Genomic DNA, 19,788 nt, shown 5'->3' on the forward strand with positions numbered 1-19,788 from the left:
TTGGGCCGCGTTTACGCTATGGACAACACATGATTTTCACTGGCATTAAGCCTCGAGTTGCCCTCGGATTTATGGTTTTGGTGGACGGTTAGGACACTGGGCGCTACAAGGGCGTTCCAGGATATTGCTCCTACCTTTGTACACTAGATTCACCGATGCGGCACGTCTCATGCCCTTCGGGAGGCGGAAGTAGACGTTAAAAATAACACACACACACACACACACACACACACACATGTGCCATGCCAGACAATCTTCCTCCTACAACGAAAAGTCTTGGCGCCAAGTGTTAGTGTTAACGCTAGGTTGCCCGCAAAACCCTTAACACCACCAAAAATCGCCGTTTTCACGGTCGATATCCCAACAACCACAACTCCGAAATGTCTACGCCTTCGCCCCTTGGGGCGCCCAAACCGATACCGCCAGTCATGACGCCGGTTACCCCTCTGCCGGACACCCTTTGCGTCCCGCCCCCGCCCTCCACGACGGTGCAGTCGGCCAAGAGAGCCCGGACTGCAGACGAGGAAGTCCGTCCCGCCCACACCACCACCGCCTCCCCTGCTGCCTCCGGCCCCATCACGTCCTTCGCCGAGACCTTCATCTCTGAAGCTCTTGCAAAAGCGGAGGTATCGAGAAGCAGCTTAATAACCGCTTTATGCCCCTTCTCTATCGCCATATATAGCGCTGTCTGTCCATTCTTATCCTTAGGATCTGCGTCAACCTTGCCAGTATCGAGAAGCAGCTTAACAACCGCCTCATGCCCATTCTTTGCCGCCATATGCAATGCTGTCCGTCCATCCTCATCCTTAGGATCTGGGTCAACCTTGTCGGTATCGAGAAGCAGCTTAACAACCGCCTCATGCCCATTCTCCGCCGCCATATACAGCGGTGTCCGTTCATCCCGGCCCTTAGGATCTGGGTCAACCTTGCCAGTATCGAGAAGCAGCTTAACTACCCCTTCCTGCCCATTCTCTGCCGCTATATGCAGCGCTATCCGTGTAGCCCCGTCCCAAGCATTGGCGTCAACCTTGCCAGTATCGAGAAGGAGCTTAACAACCGCTTCATGCCCCTTCTCTGCCGCCATATGCAGCGCTTTCCGTTCAGCCCCATCCTTAGCATCTGCATTAACCTTGCCAGTATCAAGAAGCAGCTTAACAACTGCCTCATACCCAGTTATCGCCGCTTGATGCAGCGCTGTCTGTTCATTCTCATCTTCAGCACCTGCGTCAACCTTGCCAGTATCGCGTTGGGTACATGGTTGGGCATAGATGATTGAGAGGCCCAGGGCGCCAAGCCCGGAAAGGAAAGGCGTTGGTCAGCCTTTACTGTAATGGAGAGCTGCTCTGAGTGGATGGGTAAAGAGGAGAAGGCAATGCATTGGGAGGATGGTTTTGATTGGATTAAGGTAGGTACATGAAGGAGGCCCATCATGAAGCAAGACAAGAGCGAAAGATTCCCTTGCCACGCTCTCATCTGCATACACATAACTGGGCCGAGGAGTACGAAGAACCAATCAGGAATGGTCTTCTGACCGAGTGCAATCTTGGTGTTACCCGTGTAAAAGATCTAGCCGCAGTGTCAGGACGGTCTACTTTGCTCATAATCCGCCCAATTATATCAATCATTTTAGCGCCAGCTCCCCACTCACCGTAATGCCTCCGTCCGAACGATATAGATATGGGAGGTGGTTCAGTTTTTTGACCCTACCACGTGATTAAAAGACCTGGTTCATATCCTTCTAACTCCCATACATAAGCTGCCCCTCACTGGCTTATCTATGGGAGAGCGGACGGGATCCCGAGTTTTCCAGTGGGTATGGTCGTATGTACTTATTCTGTCCCAGTCTACCGCTTATAAGCTGACTTTGAGTGCCGGGCGACCAGAGAGTAGAAATAATCGTGCACATAGGTGGGTGGGCATGACATGACGCGCGAGCCACGGGGAAAAAAAACGAAAAAAGAGAAATTTCCACCAACCCGAGCTCGGTTAATGCGATGATTGTGACAAGAGTGGGATTCGAACCCACGCCCTTTCGGACCACGGATTTCTTTGAAGAGAATTAAGGGTTTACCTTAACGTGGCGCCTTAGACCGCTCGGCCATCTTGCCTGATGATGATATTTTGGTGTTCGGGATAGCACATGTAGTCAGTGTTGCCACGGCTCACTTCTCGGTGAAAGGGGGTGATCAATGCCACGGGAAGGTATCATGTTCAAATGTGCATAAAATCTGATTTGATTTGTCGGCCCTAGAGTGTGAGGTGATATGTTTCCCTTTCCCGGATCTTATCCCCGGTCCATGGTTCATCGTCCATGTAATTCTCGTACTCGATGATGTCGACAGCTTTGAGTGACGGAGGGAACTCGGTCATAATCCGCTGGCGGATGTTTTCTGCGGTAATGGAGTTCTGATGGTGATCATCGGTATCGGAGTCCAGAGCCACCCGGGGGAGCCCCCATATCTCTAAGCGGCTGCGGTCTATGAGGACTGACAAAATGTAGGGGGACCCTCAAGTAAGCCAGCTTTTCAAGTTCCGGTAGGCAAGTTAAGATGCGACTGGGGCCAAAGCGAAAAATCATTTGGTCTTCCTGAATTCGTTCCTTGTAGCCGCTCATCGACAGATGGTGAAGTGTGTCCTTGAACTTGGGCAGAATCGTGTTCCAGTTTTGTCTATCCCAGGCAAACACCATGTCGTCGAATTTGTTGACCTCAAGTCTCCTTAGTCGTGGGTTGGTACAGAACCAGTCGAACAGCCCGTCCAGTTTCACTCCGGGGTTGTCCACCCATCCCACCCCCGAGGGACAAAACCCGTTAAGTGTAAGGTCCTGCACAGTAGAAAGGCATGGGTGCCGGAAATTGTCGCCATACTTGGTTTCAAACAGGTTTTGAAGGACGGAAGAATCTAGGGTGAGTGTCGTTATCGGTGGATTGTGATCTAGGAAAAGTCTCCTGTTGTACTGAAACGGTTGAATCCAGGGTTTCCCTGAGCCGCGTATGACAAGTGATTGTAACGACGACGAAAAATGGACGATGAACGTAAAGATTGTATCCGTCAGCTCGCTGAAAGCCTCGGAACGAGTATCTATACGAATATCCCTGGGAGTCTCATGATATGAACTGTAGGCATCACGCAGGTACTTCAGTGCCCAAACACTGCTCGCTCCTTGTTCCATTACCACGGGCCCAAGCAGATTAACAAAGGCAGATGCATCCGGTTGGTCGTAAGGGTGACTGTGTCTCTCACCCGGACGATCGTACCTAGAACGCTGCCCCATGTACTTGTGGTTTCTTACGACGAGATGTCGAATATAGCCGCGATTCTTAGGGTACAGGAGCAGGCTTTTGCATAAGTTGACAAGTGTCCGAGGCCTGTCGAGAATGATGTCCTTAAATAGGGCGCGCTGTGCTGGAGCGGCCATGGACTTTGAGACTAGTGATAAAGCGCAGAGAGACTTTTGGCAGCACCGCCTGCGGTTGCATGGTTGGTGCCTGTCTTCCCACTTGACATAGCGCATACAGCGAGGCCACGGGGAAGGATTCTTCAATCCGACAAGCTGACATATGTGTTCCCGTATCTCCAGTGGAAGCCTCTCGAGCGGTGATTGTGCCGCAGAGTAGGGCGGTTGGTACGGAGTGGTTGATGGCGTCAGTGTTGTTGGTGGCACCACGTCGGAAGCAATTTGGTCGTCCGTGGGAGCCGCAACTGGAGCAAGCTTCACTGATGGAAGGAAGGATTGGGGGCTCAGCCGCAACTGAGTGAGACAAACGTCAGTGATTGTTAAACACAATGTAAGGCAACACATCGTAGTTCTGTCTTATTGCAGTTGTCTTACCTCCGACTTCTTCGGATGCTTAGACAGGACCTTTTGAACCTTTCCGCAAAACGGGCAGGGTTCGTCAGTCACATCCATACCAACCCCTGTTATAAATCCGATGGTTTGTCTAATGATGACCGGTCAAAAGAGAAGTTGTTTCCTTGCGTTGAAGATCCGACACACTGCTGGCGGGAACATGTGGTTACGTGTCCGGAGAGGAGGGCTGCAAGATGCGCCAAACCTGTCAGCGTCGGCTGCCCAACAGCTGGCGCGATGCAACCTTGCGATTGGCCAGAAGACCATATGTTTTCCTGATTCTCTTGACGTCGACCATCAGAGAATGCTAGTCGTTTTGTGAACATTGGGGGACTGCATATTTTCCTCTGGCACATTTGCAACAAAAAGATAAAAGCGACAGCAACGCAGAAGAGACTGCTGGGTGGCTGCTGGGATGGGATGGAAGGAAACATCAGAGTTCAACACTGAGACCGATACCAAGTGTCCAAGTCCCTATCTCCGAACTTGCTTAATAATATCAGGGTCTCCAAGCGTTGGATCCTACAACGCTGCAGGAACCATGCACCAGCGGGATGTCAAACATATTCCGGTTGTGTGGATGTACCGAGGGAGATTGTCGTGATGCTGGTCTTGGCATGTAGTATCGGTCGCTCGGTATTGAGGGGTAGATGTTGGGTAGAGGCGTAGATCGACTGCTGATGTTGGCCTGAGGAAGGTATAAGATGGTCGGTATGCTCTGTACGGTGAGATTGTAAAGTCAGTTGAGGATCAGCAGCTTCAACACTTTGACAACTTTACTCTTCTTTATCTCTACCCACCGCGGTTCATCAAGCCCCTCATCACTCAGGATTGAAGCCAGAATCCAAACAAGGCTCTGCTCATAATGGGATCCACACAGAAGGGTTATCATCTTCCGGCGGATGCCGTGTGGTTCAATATGCCCCCCTTGTCGCTCGCCTGATGCCAGCCTCCGCTCGTAACCGACACTCTCACAGTAACCGGCTGCTCCCAAGGCATAGGCCGCGCCCTATGCACCCTTGTCCTCTCAAAGGGCCACCGTCTGGTTGCCACGGCTCGTAACCCTACCACGGGCCTCTCCTATCTTCCTGAGTCTACACCTTCCTCGCAGCTCTTGAAGCTTCCTCTGGATGTGACCTCCCGCTCCTCCATCGACGCGGCCCTTGACGCCTCTATAGCGCACTTTGGCCGTCTTGACGTGATTGTCAACAATGCTGGAATGTTTATCTACGGCAACACCGAAAACACGGACGAGGCCGACGGTCGGGCCGTATTCGAGACGAATTTCTGGGGTCCTATGACCATCACGCAGCGGGCGGTGGGGATTATGCGCGATGTGAATCCGAAGTCTCCGTCGTGTGATGGCGCTCAGGGAGGCGTGATTCTGAACGTTACGTCGTTTGGTGGGCGCGTAGCAGTTGCTGGGTCAGCGTTCTATGATGCCAGCAAGGTAGGACTGGAGGCGTTCACCGAGTGTATGGCACAGGAAGTCAAGCCGGAGTGGAACATTCATCTGAGCTGTATCCAGCCGGGAGGTGTCAGGACAGGCTTCATTTCTGGAAGGAAGAGGATTGATGAGCATCCTGCATACAAAGGGTTTGAAGGGACCCTTCAAATTGTGGAGAGGTACTTTGATGATCCGCAGACACCAGAGAGCTGGAATACGCCGGAGAGCATGGCGGAAGGTATCTATGAGACGGTTAGTTCTGATAAAGAGATCCCGAGGAGGGTGCCACTGGGACATGATGCCTGGACAGTTTTGATGGCGGACCATGAAAGGACTGGAAGGGAGTTGGAGGCGGGGAAGGACCTGCAATGAAAGTTGGAAATGCGGCAGGGGCAAATTTGACCAGTTTGTTTGCGTAGGTTCAGTCTATTATTCTTGTTCAGATAGCAAACCGACAACGATGAAAAATACAACGTAGGGGTATCCTGTAACTCTGGAATGCTTTGCCAGTATCCAATTATGCACCACATCTCCTCCGTTTCCTTCGATTCTGTGATGCTCGGTTGCCTCGAGGATGTCTCGATAACCCAGTCTTGCGACGCTCTACTCTTCCAAGGCTCAACTGGATGTCGCGCAGCCAACCGTGTCCGCGAAGGCACTACCGGTTTCCTCTGCGGATTGGTCCTCTAGTCCCTGCCGGTAGGGTGCCTGAAAAGGACATACCAGGCGTGGATGATGCCAGGGAACCAGGCCAGGATGGTCAGGAGGATGTTGATCCAAAAGTCAATCTTGAAGCCGCGGTCGAAGAAGACAGCCAGGGGCGGGACGAAGATGGCGAGGATGAAGAGGATGATGTCGGAAGCGCCGAAGCGTCTCTGAGTGACGGCGGGGGTGGTGGCTACCGACTTTTCGTTGGCATAGGTGCTTGCTGTGGTCGGGCGGTTGGTGGCTGGTGTTGTGCCGGCGGCGGTGGTAGTACCGGTTGTGGGATCGGCTTGAGGGTATGTTGTGCTCGCAGTGTTGTGGGCTTGGGTGGTCAAAGGTGTGCCAGCGCCAGCAGTGGCAGCGGTAGGGGCAACATGATGGGACTTTTCCGTCGACGTGTTGGGGACCGAGGGAGGTGCCGCGTATGCTTGTGACATTGAGCTCTGCATTTTGGAGGCTTGGATGTGGGGGTTTTGTAGAAATGCTCGATTCGGTTTTCGGTGAAAACGACTATTAGGTGGTATTGAGGTGACTTCGGTTCATGCTCTTAGGTATTGCGCGGTGAAAATAATTAGGTAGATGAAGGTTGATGTTGGGGTGGTGGTTTCGGTTCGGTCAATTGCTGCGATGCCGTGAATGGGGCTTGACCTATTTCTATCTCCCCGGCAGGTCTTGGATCGTCAAGGGAACCACTCCATTCCCGTCATAACGGAAGGAGTCATGAGATCACCAGGCCGAAAAATCTCCATCACTTCCGTAGTGCACGACGGTGAACAGGTTCGAAGGAAGGCGCAACTTGCGGCTGTTGTGGCGGATTAGGGGTCCAATGACGTCATAGATGAGGATAACGGCACGCACACAATCTGACGACGACGACTGTGTCGATCCTTCCCGTCATCCTCACGTTTTCACGCGACATTCAGTCAATTGCTATTGACTAGCTCCTCATTGGTTCTCTCTGCTTGCCTTCTTGTACGTCCTTTCCATTTGTGCGGTTGAGTCAGTGGAGCATCGACACTGAAGACGATTGTGATTGCAGAAAGAGTTTGCGTGATTGTCAGCGACGACCGACAAGCCTCTCGCGTCTTTGTCATAACGGCAAAATCACAGGGACAGCGCCCTTTCTTTAACTTAACATCAATCATCAAGAGATCTATGTACTGGCCTCCAGCCACACGCCATGCCATACTGCCTATACGGGAACGGAGGTCCGAAAGCCCAACTTCAAATCCTCTCGACACGCATCTCAGCATCATCACCGTCTTCACAGTCTAGAACAACAAGCATCGAGTCCTGCATCGGCCCGTGGGTTTCGGAACATGGCATATGCCTTGCAACTTACCCTCCGCGCCTTTGAGAACAACTTGTGCCGTTTCAACTCCCATGTTACACCACCCAACAAGATGTCTTCCGAGTGTCACCGCAGGCACGATCCTCCCCAGGTATGGCAACATGTAGGTAGGCAAGTTGCCGGATACGATGAAGGAACGAACGCCTTACCACTCTAGTGGAAGTGATAGATCACGAGGAAATCTGGCAGCGGTCTTGGGTGGTAGGTTTCCACTCATTCGAGAGACACACGCCAAGGAATGTTCTCGTGAATATTTGAACTCGCCTCATACTCTCATTTTACTCCCGCTTTTGCTGCCATTTCAACCCAATGAAACCAAGAAAGCTGAGCCCTAGCTTACCATCAGCAAACAAGATGGCGCCTAAACCAACCCCTCCACTTCGGTCCCTCCCAAACATCTCATATACTGTACTGGTGGCTATGGTTCTGTCTCTTTTCAGTCATGGTGCCCACGCGAAACCCGCTCAGCCGCAAACTGTCGAGCATCTTGACCTCATCTTCTTCGCAGAAATACCGCTAAACTGTACCGGTTCTCAGATAACCTGCCCGACCCAATTGCAATGCTCACCCCTTACAATCCCCTACGTACGCTGTCCAGGCATCCGCCCCAACACATGCTGTGCAGTCCTTCCACCCTTTTGTGGAGCCATGGCTTGTGACCGGGCTCAAGGGTGCGGCAGGGGGGTTGAGTTGGCACTATATACGGGCATCAGGGACTGTTCGATTCATGGAGCAGGCTTCGGACATTACTACTGTCAGCAACTCGAAGCCGTCGACGAAAAGGGTGGCTGCTGTATGCTTGGCTTTGGGTCCAATGATTGGGAGGTTGACCCTGACGGCGTCAGAGGAGGTTGCAGTGCAGAGTGGTGGTATCATTCCCACCAACAAGAAAAACGACATGGCAGTTTTGATACCAGTATACGTGGGGGACAACGAGAAGCGGATGGTCTAAGTGAACAGCGGCCACAGCCCTGCGTGGAAGCGAGCGTCTTAGCATTCTACGATGATGCTGGACTTCAGAGAGAGGTACATGTCCCAAATGGGGAAATGGGCAGAGCCGGAACAATGGTACTTCAGCGAAACTGGAAGGGCCTATTGAAAGAGTTCGATGAATGGGGTGAGTCGTTTGAACATTCAAATCTGCCATAAATTACCGTACTACTTCCGCAGAGCAACCCCGATGTCCAGCAAGTACATCTCACCAGGCCCCGATTGATGATCCATCGGATAATTCAACACACTGGTTTCCAACAAATCGCTATACGATAACCTCTTCACTTTGTCAGTTCCATCACGTGGCAGCGGTCTCGTTTTCCTCCGTGGCAAGCTGCATGGCAAGCTGCGCGGCAACCAATATGGTGTCTTTCAAGATCACCGGCACGGCAACAGCAGCACCGGAGGCTACTGCAGCCACCGCTGCGCCAGAGCCTACAGCAAGAACGCAGCCGACACGGAAATAGCAATTCCATCTCTTACTGCTCTCCATCTCAGCTTTCCTCAATTTCTCCTCCTGTTCTTTGAGCTTCCTAAGCTTTGCCTCGAGTTCTGCCTTTTCCGCTAGGAGTTCTGCCCATTGCGCTTCGAGTTCTGCCGTGTCCGCTTCTTGTTCTGCCTTGTGCGCTGCTTTTTCTTCCCTGGCCGCTGATGCGAGATCCTCTCGGGCTTCTTTGTTTCCCCGTAACTCCTTTTCCGCCCGCTCTGCTGCCTTATTGATCCCGCTCATTACAACCTTTCCAGCTGCGGTCTCGTCCAGTCGCAGTTTGTCGTCTACCAGCTCGCGCTGGAGATCGGTGACCACGGTGCTCTCAGGCTGTTGGATGAATCTCGCTAGCAAGTCCATCGCAGACTGCCGGGTGTTGTTGTGTCGCCCTGTGCACGCGCCATGGGGTTGAATCATTGTGGCCCAGAACTTATTGTCGGTGAGGAGTTCCTTTTCACGGCCCTCAAACTCCTCACGACACGATTCCGATTCTTTGTCCCACATGGTTGTGACGAAAGTGACATGATGGAGGGCATCAGGCCCACACAATTTCTTGAATACGGCAAGGTTCTTCATTGATGATCCTTGCATGCGATTATCGGTGATGCGGTGCAGATACAAAAGGCCGTTCAGCGTGATCTTGCGATCGTACGATTCCTTAAGGTAACCAGAAATCTTCTCGAGAACATCAGCATCGGTTAGGCTGTCGTCATCGAAGCCCGGGGTGTCAATGAGATTGACTTCGATGGAATCGGAATGCTTGTAAGAGTGTATTTGGACATCCTTCGTGCCTGTCAAGCATCACGTTAGCTTATCCTGGTCTCAATGGTCCACGTTTTCATGTCTACCCACATGATGCGAGGCCACGGCCGATTTCGATGCCATTATTACCGACGCAGTGTCTTATGAAACTGCTTTTGCCGGAGCCTGTCAACCCCATAACCGCGATAAATATCTGGTCTCGCCGGGGGTAGAGGGGAGGTTAGGATCGCGATAAGGGGGAGGGTCGTCAGGTGTTGCCTTGGACATGATGTTCGGTGGAGGTGATTGACCAGACTTCTTCGTTTGTGTGTGGGTGTGCGAGGTGCAAGAAAGATGAAGATGAAGATGGGCACATCACTTGAAAGACGACGGGCAAGCCTAAACCTTATACCTAAACGTGTTGACATCGCTGCATACGCCCATGATCATACGTCGGGTTGATTTCCATCTGCTCCATTCCAGACCACCTCCCCATAGCCCAGCGTTCGTTATTCCTAAAATCCTATGAGAGAAGAAATCCCTACGGCAGTTGTGGTTTTGTTGGATGCCGCCTAGGTGGCTGCGAAGCCAACTCATTCTGTCGTACAAGAGCGTTTCTGTCATTCTATTGGGGGATCCTGTGTCCTAGCAGCCAGCTACAACAATATTGGTGTGCGTTGGGTGTTGTGGCCTCAGCCATTGTGCTCTTTTTATCGCGAAAGCAGTTTGGTGAAACGCACGCCATGCATGAGGCGTTGGCTTCAGGCTGTCAAAGAGTACGAAGTCCCTACAAAGGGTACAGATCAGAGCAGGCTGTGAACGATGACGAATCCATACCTTACCTTTCAAACTCATGTCAGAGAAACGTTTCTGAAACAACAGCCAATGCCAAAAACCAATGGTGTCTTTGACGTTCACAGACCTGAAATGGTCAAGGCGAGGCTGTCAAGTGAGAGACCAACACGTCACCGAGGTAGAGCGCCCTCATCCTACTCCCTAGGTCCTCAAAATTGACTCTGCTGACTGGTGGGTGCAAGAATGAAGTTCCAATGTACCCGACGGAGAAGAAGGCAACCAAGACCACCGGGCACAATGTACTATCGACTTCAACAAATCTAAATGACTCAAAGCGACAGACGCAAGCATTGGGCATCCAGTACTCGAAAGGCGTAGAATCCGCTCCAGCCCAAGTGCGCTGGCACTTGGGTAGAAGTTCGCTTCAAGTCTTCGAAACCAACCGAGTATAGGTACGTTACGCCAGCCTCAACTTGGCCGAAAGGCGGCATAAAAGCCACTGAGGTTGTTTCACAAGAAGACCCCGCGACCGTATTGGCGTGCAGGTTGAGGCTCAATCCACGACTAAAAGCTCTTTTTAGCCAGGTAGAATTACGTAGCTCACAGCCTTATGGTCTAATCCAACGGCCTGTGTCTAAGGAATGTGGCCTAGGCTCTGGGGAAGCACAACATTTGTTGAGTTCATCGTCACGGAGCGGCTTGGGAACGGCTGGAATGACTGGGACGATAAGAACGGGACAGGTACCTCTAGTTCGGAAATGTTGAGAAAGTGCATTTTTCTGCCTGACAAACTGGACGGATGGTGAGTTAACATCCGAAGGAGGGTCGGAGCTTCAGAGCCTCACGGATGTTGTGTGAATCGGCGCTGCCGGATATGATGTGTCCGAAGCAGGCGGAAGGGGTGAACTTGCGGATGTTTTTCCTTCCAGTGTTTACGGCTGATCTGCATTATCTCGGCATAAAGCTCTCCTCGCGCGATGCATATTCTGTGATCTGTGGCTAGCGGTTCCTGACTTGCGATGAGTGAGTGTTCTGTCAATCACCTCAGTTGGTGGTGACAGGCAATACCTGTAGGGAAAAGGACACTGCAAACACAGAGGTTGTGCACACCAGGGAATATAAGTGGAGGGGTTAACTAATACAGCCACATACGACCACACCCACTGGAAAACTCGGGATCCCGTCCGCTCTCCCATAGATAAGCCAGTGAGGGCCAGACTAGTAGTTGGGTCGGTGACGACCAGCGAATCCCTGGTGTTGTATGTTTTTTTTGCATCTTTTTCTTTTGCTCTATGCATCTTCGGTCATATTGTGATTGTCGCCGCTCCGTTCTGCTCTCTCTTTTGCAGTAGATATAGTTTGGATTGTCGTGTCGAATGAGAAGACTTGTCTCCGATCTTAAAAGCTGGGTTGTCAATTGAACGAGAGAGGTGTCGTTGCCAGATCACACAAGTTACGTACGGTACTTCCCGTAGTTCAATTCAACGAAGTTGCGCAAAAAAAAGCAAGCACGAACGAACTCGGCGATAAAGATAACAAAAGAAGGAAGGAGCTCGGCACAGCTTTTGACCTCTCGCGCTGAAACTTCCATTCGTTGCCGTCACTACCGCCAAAAGTGCAAAACATCATCCGCAATCATTCATCACCCCAACGTTCATTCACGTCCCGAAGACAAAAAAAACAAAAAAAAACAGCCATGCACCAAAACCATCCCCGACATTCCATTAACGAATGATTCAACTAACAGTGGATGGATGCAAAAAAAGCAAAAGAAGATGCCCAATAACAGGATTGAACTGTTGACCTTCGCATGGACTTGATATCAGAAAGAACCGATATTAGTACGACGCTCTAACCAGCTGAGCTAATCGGGCGATTACTGATTGTTGATAGCCGCTCAGGAACCAGGGTATAAGAACACATGATTTAGGTGGGGTCTTATCCGGTCGTCGTCCTGCGTCCGAGCGAGGGTCTTCGGCTGCGCGACTGTCACTCCTCGTTTTCTCGGCGAATAACTGAGATAAATCATCGTTGATTGGATCTGAGAGTCATAGGAACCTTGAGGAGAAAGAATGTAGAGTTTGCGACAGGATGGAATGATTGCAAGGGACCAATTATCACAATCCCTTCTGATGAACAGATGGGTCAGATATTGGACCCAGCATGTTGCGAGAAAAATGAGGGATGATAGTCGTTCCTTATAGAAGTCAGCTCGGCGGCGATGGAAAAGTGAGAAGCCAGTTGATGCAGGGGGTACAGAGGCGCGTTGAAGCTCAAGGGAAGGCCTCCTATATCCAAATGCCGTATGCAATGTTGGTTTAGGATTGGTGAGCTTGTTGGAAATCGTGGACGAAGGTTTTGCCACTAATCTACCGGGGCTCGGCCAAGAGTAAGACCCGATGGTGGTGTGTGGAAAGGAGGAGCGGAGTTTGATCAGGAATTCAGATGGTGAAGATAGTTACGAGTATCGCAAATCACCCGTTCTATACTGGTGTTCCTGTCATGTCACGCAGGGTAAGTCGAAACGGTCAGAAAAACTATTGAATAGAAAGGAAATGGTATTACCTTATTAACAGCTGGAAGAGAGCAGATATCAACGATAGTTCCGGTTTGGGACCAGGAACAAAGTGCCCATTAGCCAACCCCTCCATTGATGAACATCCTAATGGTGGCAGCTGGTAACTTCTCCTCTCCCACGACGTACATAACACGATGTTGACTGGAGCATGTCGCCACCGAAAGACCGTAGCCATGCTGATAAGGGAGGAACTAACAAACTTGGAGGAAGAGGGGGAAGATATAGCATCGACTTCTCAACTTTTCGATTTGAGAACTTGGAACGGGGTCGGACCTTGCGGAAGTTGTCTTGATTCGAGACCGTGATCGGAGGCGTGTGGGATGGTTACGTACCGTCGAGTGAGAAGACCTCATGTCAACCACATGGTTGAGGATGGTGCACGGATGACTGAACTTCAATCGATTGCGGGATTCATCGACGCCGTGAATGCTCGATTGCTCGGTTTGTGGTCGAGATTTCTGCCTCGTCAGATTTTTCCTTCCCATCAGTCCAGATTGCTGCCATGGAAGGTGCAGTGCTGCTGGGTGGCAGGCGCAAGTCGGGTCTTTCACGGAAGCGGGGAAGGTCACGGTTCCATTTGCGATGCATTCCCCTCTCTGGACATCTGCGTTGGCCGCACCTGCCACATACACACATCAGCAACTCTCAGCCAACCCCATCCAGGGACCAGGGAAAATCACCCATCTGAATTTGAAGGCATCGATTTCCACGTCGCCAACTCTGCTCACTCTGCCACCCAACCAGGTCAGTCCGGCTCCTTGGTCGTGGGAATCGAGACATAGTGAGTACTCCCCTCGCCTTCTCGGTATGCTGCCATTTCTTCCCATTCACATCCACAACAACCACTGACATGGAGGCACAAGGAAATTAGGGTATTCATTAGCCAAGGTCTGCTACCATACCTGACCATCATCCGTCGTTCACCTTATTTTATATACATACCGACCCATCCCGTCATTTCTCTCGCCCCGTCGTTCAAAGCCCCGCCTGTCGGTCCCTGGGCCTTTACACTATGACATCCGAACGAAGCAATATCCTTTTCGTCGTAGAAAACGTAACAACATTATGCGCCGGTTGGAGAAGCCCCCTGTGGGATTTGACTGGCGCGGAAAACTCCCGTCTCTCCTTCGCGGTCGTGGGTGTCCAGTGTCCTGATTGAACAGTCGCGCACCGAAAACGGAGGTTTTACCCTCCAAGTGCCAGACCTGGCCTCTCCACAACCCAACAGGTTGGGTTGACTGCCAGGCTCAAAGAGCGGATGAAGCAAGCAGGAGAACATCAGAACCATTCCTAAGGTTTGTTGTCCTTTGCCGCCTTCTCGCTCCCTTTGCCGGCATTCTTCGCCTTGGCTGCCTTTTCCTTGGCTGCCTTCGCCTCCTCTTCTTCCTTTTTCTTGCGGTCTTCTTCCTCTTTCTTCTTGCGTTCTTCCTCATCTTTTTTCTTGCGCTCCTCTTCCTCCTTCTTCCGCTGTTCCTCACGCTCCTTTTCTTTTCGTTCTTTCTCGGCGAGAATGCTCTTCTGTTCGGCTTCCGAAAGTTTGCTCCAAGCGGCCACGTTTTCGTCCCCTATGTAACTTGTCAGTTGAACCTGTCGGGAAATCATAATCTGGGGGAAGCAAGTTGGACTTACATTTCTTGACACACTCGTCAACCCAGTTACACTGTTCGACCTCACCATATGCCGGATGCTTATATCTCGGGTGGCGGCTGGGCCAGTTCGAAGCGTGGTAGTGGTGCTTTACCAGGGCGGCGCGCGCATCATGGTTGCCCGAGTTGGAGTGGCCCTGGCCAGCAGCAAAGGCCTCGACGGTCAAGACGAGAACTCGACTGACAAGCTTGGATTCTCCCAAATCGTGGAACGCGTCCCAGGTGATCGGTCTACCCGGGTTCTCGTTGGCCTCGTTCATCTCGGCGATAATGGCGTTGGTGAAAGCTGATGGGCCGGTTCCGCTGATAATCTGGTCGAAATCGAGCTTCACTTCGGCAAGTGGCACTCCTTGCTCCTTAGCAACCCCGCTCAGCCAGGTCATGATTTGCTCAATCAGCCTCATCATGACTGGAAGTTGCGGCTTGCACATGAAGGTCCATTGGCAGAATGACCGCGACTTGGGTCCAAGAATGGGATGGTCCTTCCAGTCGGGCTCGTCGATTTCGACGCCAATGACCATATCGACATCAGCGTCGTCGTACCGCTCCGGGACGAATTTCGAAAGCGGCTTGAGTGCTTCAACGTCGATGTCGGCATATAGACCGCCCTCGGCGTACATGACCAAGTATCGCAAGAGATCGGCCTTGACAATCGCGGCCTTGACGCTCCGGTAGAAGTTGACAATGTCGGGGCGGTTGAATCCGTCGGGGCCAAAGTGCCACTCGACGTACTGCATGTCGTTGCCGTCGGTAAGGACTTCGTATCGGTACGAGGGGTTCTGTCCTACCCAGGACCGCGCGGTATCGAGATCGCGTTGCTCAAAAGCGAGCGGGTTGACTTTCCAAGTCTGCCATATCTTCCGTGGGAACTCGGCGCGTGTGTACTTGGGAATATTGTGCTTGGTCGGCACATGAGGAAGAACGAATGTTATGTCTTGGACACCTGAGTGAAAGAGTGTCACGTTCAGGAGAAAAAGGACAAAAACGACGACTGCGATGTAGAGAGGCGCGCCGCGCCGAAATTGGGTCGGCAAACGATTTCGGAATTGCGCCGTTGTGGCAGCCAACTTGGGGGAGCCCAACGGTGATACCAACTTGGCGATCATCGCGGGCAGGTGCACCAGTCTGCAGCCCTTGAAGCGAGTGGCATCAACTGAAGGAAACGCGACGAAAAAATGGCGGCGAGAGTTGGCGAGTAGAAGATGGGAGCGAGTGAAACAGGGACCAAAGGGCGAGAAGGAGGGGAGAAAAAATTGGCGCCCTCAGAGTTGATGAGGTCCCGGTGAGGATGCGGAAGAGGAGCAAAAGGCCGAAAGCATCAACAAGGTCCCGTTTTGGCTAATCAAGCTTATCACTTGCCCGGTCGCGCGTCTGTTGCAAAGATTACCCTGGGAATGCCTCGAGGTCGCGGCGATTTGTTCCATCGAGGAAGCCAGCTCGACAGGGGCGTGCCTGCCAGCCACCAATCATCCGGCAAAGCAAACAACTCTTCCATCCCAAGTACAAAAATGGTGCGGACGAGAAGGAATTGGATTTCGAATAGGGTTTCGGCTCTGGACCGATCATTGTCCCGTAATCGACCAGTCACAGTGGATAGAGATCGACCCAGGGTCTTCCCCGGCAACGGAAATCCACTGTTTCTGCGGAGACTGATTGCCAACATCAAGACAAGCAATCCCGACCATCGAAAAAGACCCCTGGTCGCAACCGGTGGATTGGACGAAATATTGGGGTGAATGGGGGCACGGAAATTCGATATCAGATGCTGTGGCAGAGACAAACTTCGAGGCGCGAACGGCGCGAAAGGACGCATATCTCATTCCTTATCATGTCCCGCAAGCGATCCGAGCGGTGTCGTGGGGCATGCATTTCAACGGAATGGCGCCCGGGGCTGAAGTATGACAAACATGGGAATGAATGTGCGTCTGATTGGATTGGCTGTGCACCTCTGTGTTAGTGATAGTGGCTTCTGGAGGGTGTGAATGAGACCATCTCCTGTCCGACAAGATGCAACCCACCAATGTCGTACATTTTGTAGGACCAGTCTGTACCATGGAGCTCACCACGCGCCGCTATCATCCATAAAAGGCCGGCTTTCAAAATTCAGAATGAAGGCAGAAAGAAGTTGTCGCCATCAGCGCCGGCCCGTGCCGTCAACAAGACCATTGCGCTGCATTTCAAGAGACGTCCTCCCTTGGCCGTACGCTTGCATACCCGGATCGCCCGTTGCATAGCCGTATGCCGGCACTGAGACCCGTCTACTCGGAACACCGCGTCAGAAAGATGTCTTGATCTCCTTCCCTGGTCTCGATTTTGCTCCCTGGTAGGAGCGCGATTCGAGGACGGTAATTGAGCCCTATGATGAAATTGCTTACATCACAGTCGGAGTCAGGGCCGTGCTTTTAAGCTTTAACTCACCACCTCATGGGAACAATCGCCAACCTTGCGACCCTCATCCTCCCTCATGTTACCCCCACATTATCCATGGGACATGTCTGTAGGAACAAATTTATTGATAACGTTCGACATCATTCCAATATGTGTTGCGACTTCCATGTTGTCAGTGAATTCATGCAACCATGTCGTCGAGATATGCGATGATCAACCGGAGCGTGCCTGGCCCCTGCCCCTCCCGCTAGCGCGGCGCGCTAGGAACCAAAATGGAAGGTAACCCCGGTTTTCTCGTGCGCGTCCCCCATCGCGACGTCGGCGACCTTTTCATTCTTTCACTTTATCATTTTCTTTTTTTCCTCCACTGATCACGGTGAATCCCTTTAACGGTGCAAATTTATCATTTCGTGGGTCCTCCCCACAGATACCAGTAAGACTTGTTGACGTGGCCTGTCAGCTAAGCACTTCACCTACAGCACTAGTAAATGCTACCAAGGCTGGGGCGGTCGAGGTATCTGCAACCCCAAGATGTAGACCGCTAAAAAAAAGGGAGCCGCCGATTGGCTGGAAACCGGCCGCCCCACGAAATGATAAATTTGCACCGTTAAAGGGATACTCCGAACGCTGAACTATCGATCTGATTTGCTTTCCACAGACTCTCCTGTCACCCACATTGCTCTTGCGGTTCACTATCCACGTGCCGTCGCGTTATAAAGACCTCGTCCTACGCTCCAAAGGGTGACGGCCTCAGGGCGCCTGATGAGATGATTTTGGCGCATTCCCGTTGCGGTGTTCCAACCCGGGCGTCCAGTGCGACGCGACATGCTGGCACGAAACGAAGTATGTAAAGCTGCTGATCTGAGGAAACAAATCGCCAGCGCGATTGCATCCCTTTCCCTATCTAGTGTACCCGATGGAAACAAATTTCGTTCACCAGTTTGGAGTGTCTTGCGTTGTTGGCGTGCAAGTGCCCGGAACGTTGGGATACGGCATGACGGGAGCTGCGCATCACCACTCTGTCGATCGGCCGCCTCAATCACCCATCAGCCAAAATAACGCGAAGAGGGTCGGACAACTATCAATTATTGACCGAACGTACACACCGAAAGCCATCATGCCCACGCGGAACCAGCCGGCCATATTCGACCTAGCTAATCTTTCTACCCAAGTCGGGAAATCATTCCAAGACACGCGTTGTCTTCGCCTTTCATGTATTTAAGCACCATCGAAATTGACTTCGACCTCATCATCTAATTCTACCCTGGAGGAAAAGGGGGGTCAAATAACAGGACCCATAAAAGGTGTTAAGGTTTCAACAACAGCTTTAGTCTGCAACCATCTTGTACAATAACTTTGGCTACGAATGTGCTTGAAGCGTAAAAGCCAAGTTCGGTTCATTAGGAGTTTCTAGGTTATTACTCTGTTCTAAATGTAATGTTCTGTTCTGCTCTGTTCTACTCGCCTTTCAAGGCATTGTTATTTCTAATTTTCGCTCTCTCTCTCTTTCCATCTTCAGCCTCGCTCTTTCCAACTTTGCCCTCGCTCTTTCCTCCCACCATATAAACCCCAATTTCCCACTCCTCGCGCATACACACGCACACGCGTGAATATTTATAGTATGCCGTAGTGGTAGTAGTAGCCATAGATATTTCGTAGACTTTTAATTCGAATCGTGACTATGTTATTTCTTTCCGTGATTTTCTTATGTTCCAAAATGCCATCCAATATGATGCACCGGGATTGACAAGACCTTGGACTTTGGAGACGACCTTAGAGAAGATAAGACCTTGGAGAAAATAAGACTTTAGAATAAGAGGGATAGAAAACTTCTTTTTTTTCCCCAGCCAAAAACCTCTACAACGGAAGTACAACGGAACTTTTGTCTCAACGGTCGTTGGGTGAAATTTGCTGTTGAGTAGACAGTACATGTACAGGCGCAAATTTTTTAAGGTCCCGTTAGAGGCTTAACGTGACTTTCGCCAAGCTGTTGAACGCCCTGTTATTTGACCCCCTCTTCCCTCCAGGGTAGCACATCCTCTCGAGAGCAAAGCAGAGAACGCATATGAATATGAAAACGCAGCGTAGCACTGCTAGGCCCTAAATCAAGCGAGTAATGTCAGAGGCCAGGGGATTCACTAGGCGTGCACGTGCCTAGTTGGGCTGGAATATGCGGGATTTATCCAGATGCTAGAGCTTCGAGTCTGCAGAGCCAGTCTTATATATATATACAATTAAGCCACGTTGAACCCTATATCGATTATTACTAGTAATATTACAATTAAGAATCTTATTGATTTGACCGTTAAAGCTATCGCCAGTAACGATAACCGATTAAACGACTGCTAATAATGTCTACGATTAAAATTAATAGCGTTGTCCTCAACAGCCCTAGGGATTGGCCGGTTTGGGAAGATGCCTTTATTTCTATAGCTTAGGACCTAGGTCTTTAAAAGTATATCGACCCAAATAACTACGTTCCTTAGCCAATTAAATTAGTAGAACTTAATATTACTAATTATTAAAGAGAAGTTCCCACTAGGGAAATTAAAGAGATTAAGAAGGATAAGGAGGCTACCCTATTTATTATTATTAAATTTTACGGGTTTTATTATAAGCGCAACTATTATAATTATATAATTGAGAAGTTGGATTAGTATATAGAGGTTAAGACCTTTTTTGACTTGGGTATCAAGAAGATTACGCTAAATTGTTAAATATTTAAAATTATTAGAGATAATTACCAGGAAATTAATTTTATTAAATATATTAGTCTATATGAATAGTATAATAATTTTAGTAAATTT

At 50.8% G+C, this 19,788-nt stretch overlaps 9 protein-coding genes and 2 non-coding genes across 11 annotated transcripts; 3 read left to right on the plus strand and 8 right to left on the minus strand.

The window, feature by feature from the left end:
• Window positions 1-250: 250 nt before the first annotated feature.
• B0H65DRAFT_477647 (uncharacterized protein) lies at window positions 251-745 on the minus strand. Its single transcript, XM_062827437.1, has one exon. The coding sequence runs from the start codon at window positions 674-676 to the stop codon at window positions 347-349; it is 330 nt and encodes a 109-aa protein (XP_062677517.1). The 5' UTR covers window positions 677-745; the 3' UTR covers window positions 251-346.
• B0H65DRAFT_501721 (uncharacterized protein) lies at window positions 717-1,166 on the plus strand (the record flags this gene model as incomplete). Its single annotated transcript, XM_062827846.1, has 1 exon — window positions 717-1,166. A coding segment is annotated over one exon (450 nt), but the record flags the coding sequence as incomplete, so codon positions are not given.
• Window positions 1,167-2,001: 835 nt separating this feature from the next.
• On the minus strand, window positions 2,002-2,108 carry B0H65DRAFT_t445. The gene has a single exon. It is a non-coding gene; the product is annotated as a tRNA-Leu (tRNA).
• A 139-nt stretch (window positions 2,109-2,247) lies between these two features.
• B0H65DRAFT_532572 (uncharacterized protein) lies at window positions 2,248-4,254 on the minus strand (the record flags this gene model as incomplete). The annotated part of the gene is made up of 3 exons (XM_062828959.1): window positions 3,833-4,254; window positions 2,488-3,751; window positions 2,248-2,462 (listed from the first exon to the last, which is right to left on the minus strand). Exons 1-3 carry the CDS (start codon window positions 3,908-3,910, stop codon window positions 2,248-2,250), a joined length of 1,557 nt encoding a protein of 518 aa, XP_062677519.1. The 5' UTR covers window positions 3,911-4,254.
• Window positions 4,255-4,461: 207 nt separating this feature from the next.
• Window positions 4,462-5,669, plus strand: B0H65DRAFT_560954 (short-chain dehydrogenase/reductase-like protein SDR; the record flags this gene model as incomplete). Its single annotated transcript, XM_062830157.1, has 2 exons — window positions 4,462-4,757; window positions 4,800-5,669. Exons 1-2 carry the CDS (start codon window positions 4,716-4,718, stop codon window positions 5,667-5,669), a joined length of 912 nt encoding a protein of 303 aa, XP_062677520.1. The 5' UTR covers window positions 4,462-4,715.
• A 110-nt stretch (window positions 5,670-5,779) lies between these two features.
• Window positions 5,780-6,770, minus strand: B0H65DRAFT_477652 (uncharacterized protein). Its single transcript, XM_062827438.1, has one exon. The coding sequence runs from the start codon at window positions 6,449-6,451 to the stop codon at window positions 5,984-5,986; it is 468 nt and encodes a 155-aa protein (XP_062677521.1). The 5' UTR covers window positions 6,452-6,770; the 3' UTR covers window positions 5,780-5,983.
• A 690-nt stretch (window positions 6,771-7,460) lies between these two features.
• On the plus strand, window positions 7,461-8,565 carry B0H65DRAFT_311953 (uncharacterized protein). The gene has a single exon (XM_062823314.1). The coding sequence runs from the start codon at window positions 7,663-7,665 to the stop codon at window positions 8,500-8,502; it is 840 nt and encodes a 279-aa protein (XP_062677522.1). The 5' UTR covers window positions 7,461-7,662; the 3' UTR covers window positions 8,503-8,565.
• B0H65DRAFT_581541 (P-loop containing nucleoside triphosphate hydrolase protein) lies at window positions 8,565-9,803 on the minus strand. Its single transcript, XM_062830823.1, has 2 exons — window positions 9,686-9,803; window positions 8,565-9,624 (listed from the first exon to the last, which is right to left on the minus strand). The coding sequence occupies exons 1-2, from the start codon at window positions 9,771-9,773 to the stop codon at window positions 8,645-8,647; spliced, it is 1,068 nt and encodes a 355-aa protein (XP_062677523.1). The 5' UTR covers window positions 9,774-9,803; the 3' UTR covers window positions 8,565-8,644.
• Window positions 9,804-12,145: 2,342 nt separating this feature from the next.
• Window positions 12,146-12,243, minus strand: B0H65DRAFT_t444. The gene has a single exon. It is a non-coding gene; the product is annotated as a tRNA-Ile (tRNA).
• Window positions 12,244-14,016: 1,773 nt separating this feature from the next.
• Window positions 14,017-15,821, minus strand: B0H65DRAFT_312037 (nucleotide-diphospho-sugar transferase). The gene is made up of 2 exons (XM_062823315.1): window positions 14,577-15,821; window positions 14,017-14,512 (listed from the first exon to the last, which is right to left on the minus strand). The coding sequence occupies exons 1-2, from the start codon at window positions 15,697-15,699 to the stop codon at window positions 14,238-14,240; spliced, it is 1,398 nt and encodes a 465-aa protein (XP_062677524.1). The 5' UTR covers window positions 15,700-15,821; the 3' UTR covers window positions 14,017-14,237.
• A 16-nt stretch (window positions 15,822-15,837) lies between these two features.
• Window positions 15,838-16,768, minus strand: B0H65DRAFT_312058 (uncharacterized protein). Its single transcript, XM_062823316.1, has 2 exons — window positions 16,645-16,768; window positions 15,838-16,531 (listed from the first exon to the last, which is right to left on the minus strand). The coding sequence occupies exon 2, from the start codon at window positions 16,404-16,406 to the stop codon at window positions 15,945-15,947; it is 462 nt and encodes a 153-aa protein (XP_062677525.1). The 5' UTR covers window positions 16,407-16,531; window positions 16,645-16,768; the 3' UTR covers window positions 15,838-15,944.
• Between the last annotated feature and the right edge of the window lie 3,020 nt (window positions 16,769-19,788).

This window comes from Neurospora tetraspora (assembly GCF_033439725.1).
Source record: "Neurospora tetraspora strain CBS 560.94 chromosome Unknown B0H65scaffold_8, whole genome shotgun sequence".
NCBI lineage: Eukaryota > Fungi > Ascomycota > Sordariomycetes > Sordariales > Sordariaceae > Neurospora > Neurospora tetraspora.

Coding starts and splice junctions, on each gene's coding strand:
- B0H65DRAFT_477652 (XM_062827438.1), bottom strand. CDS start 6,451: ATGCAGAGCTCAATGTCACAAGCATACGCGGCACCTCCCTCGGTCCCC.
- B0H65DRAFT_477647 (XM_062827437.1), bottom strand. CDS start 676: ATGGCGATAGAGAAGGGGCATAAAGCGGTTATTAAGCTGCTTCTCGAT.
- B0H65DRAFT_311953 (XM_062823314.1), top strand. CDS start 7,663: ATGAAACCAAGAAAGCTGAGCCCTAGCTTACCATCAGCAAACAAGATG.
- B0H65DRAFT_312037 (XM_062823315.1), bottom strand. CDS start 15,699: ATGATCGCCAAGTTGGTATCACCGTTGGGCTCCCCCAAGTTGGCTGCC. Junction 14,513..14,576: donor TGACGAGTGTGTCAAGAAAT/GTAAGTCCAACT, acceptor CAAGTTACATAG/GGGACGAAAACGTGGCCGCT.
- B0H65DRAFT_312058 (XM_062823316.1), bottom strand. CDS start 16,406: ATGCGTCCTTTCGCGCCGTTCGCGCCTCGAAGTTTGTCTCTGCCACAG.
- B0H65DRAFT_581541 (XM_062830823.1), bottom strand. CDS start 9,773: ATGGGGTTGACAGGCTCCGGCAAAAGCAGTTTCATAAGACACTGCGTC. Junction 9,625..9,685: donor CGGCCGTGGCCTCGCATCAT/GTGGGTAGACAT, acceptor GATGCTTGACAG/GCACGAAGGATGTCCAAATA.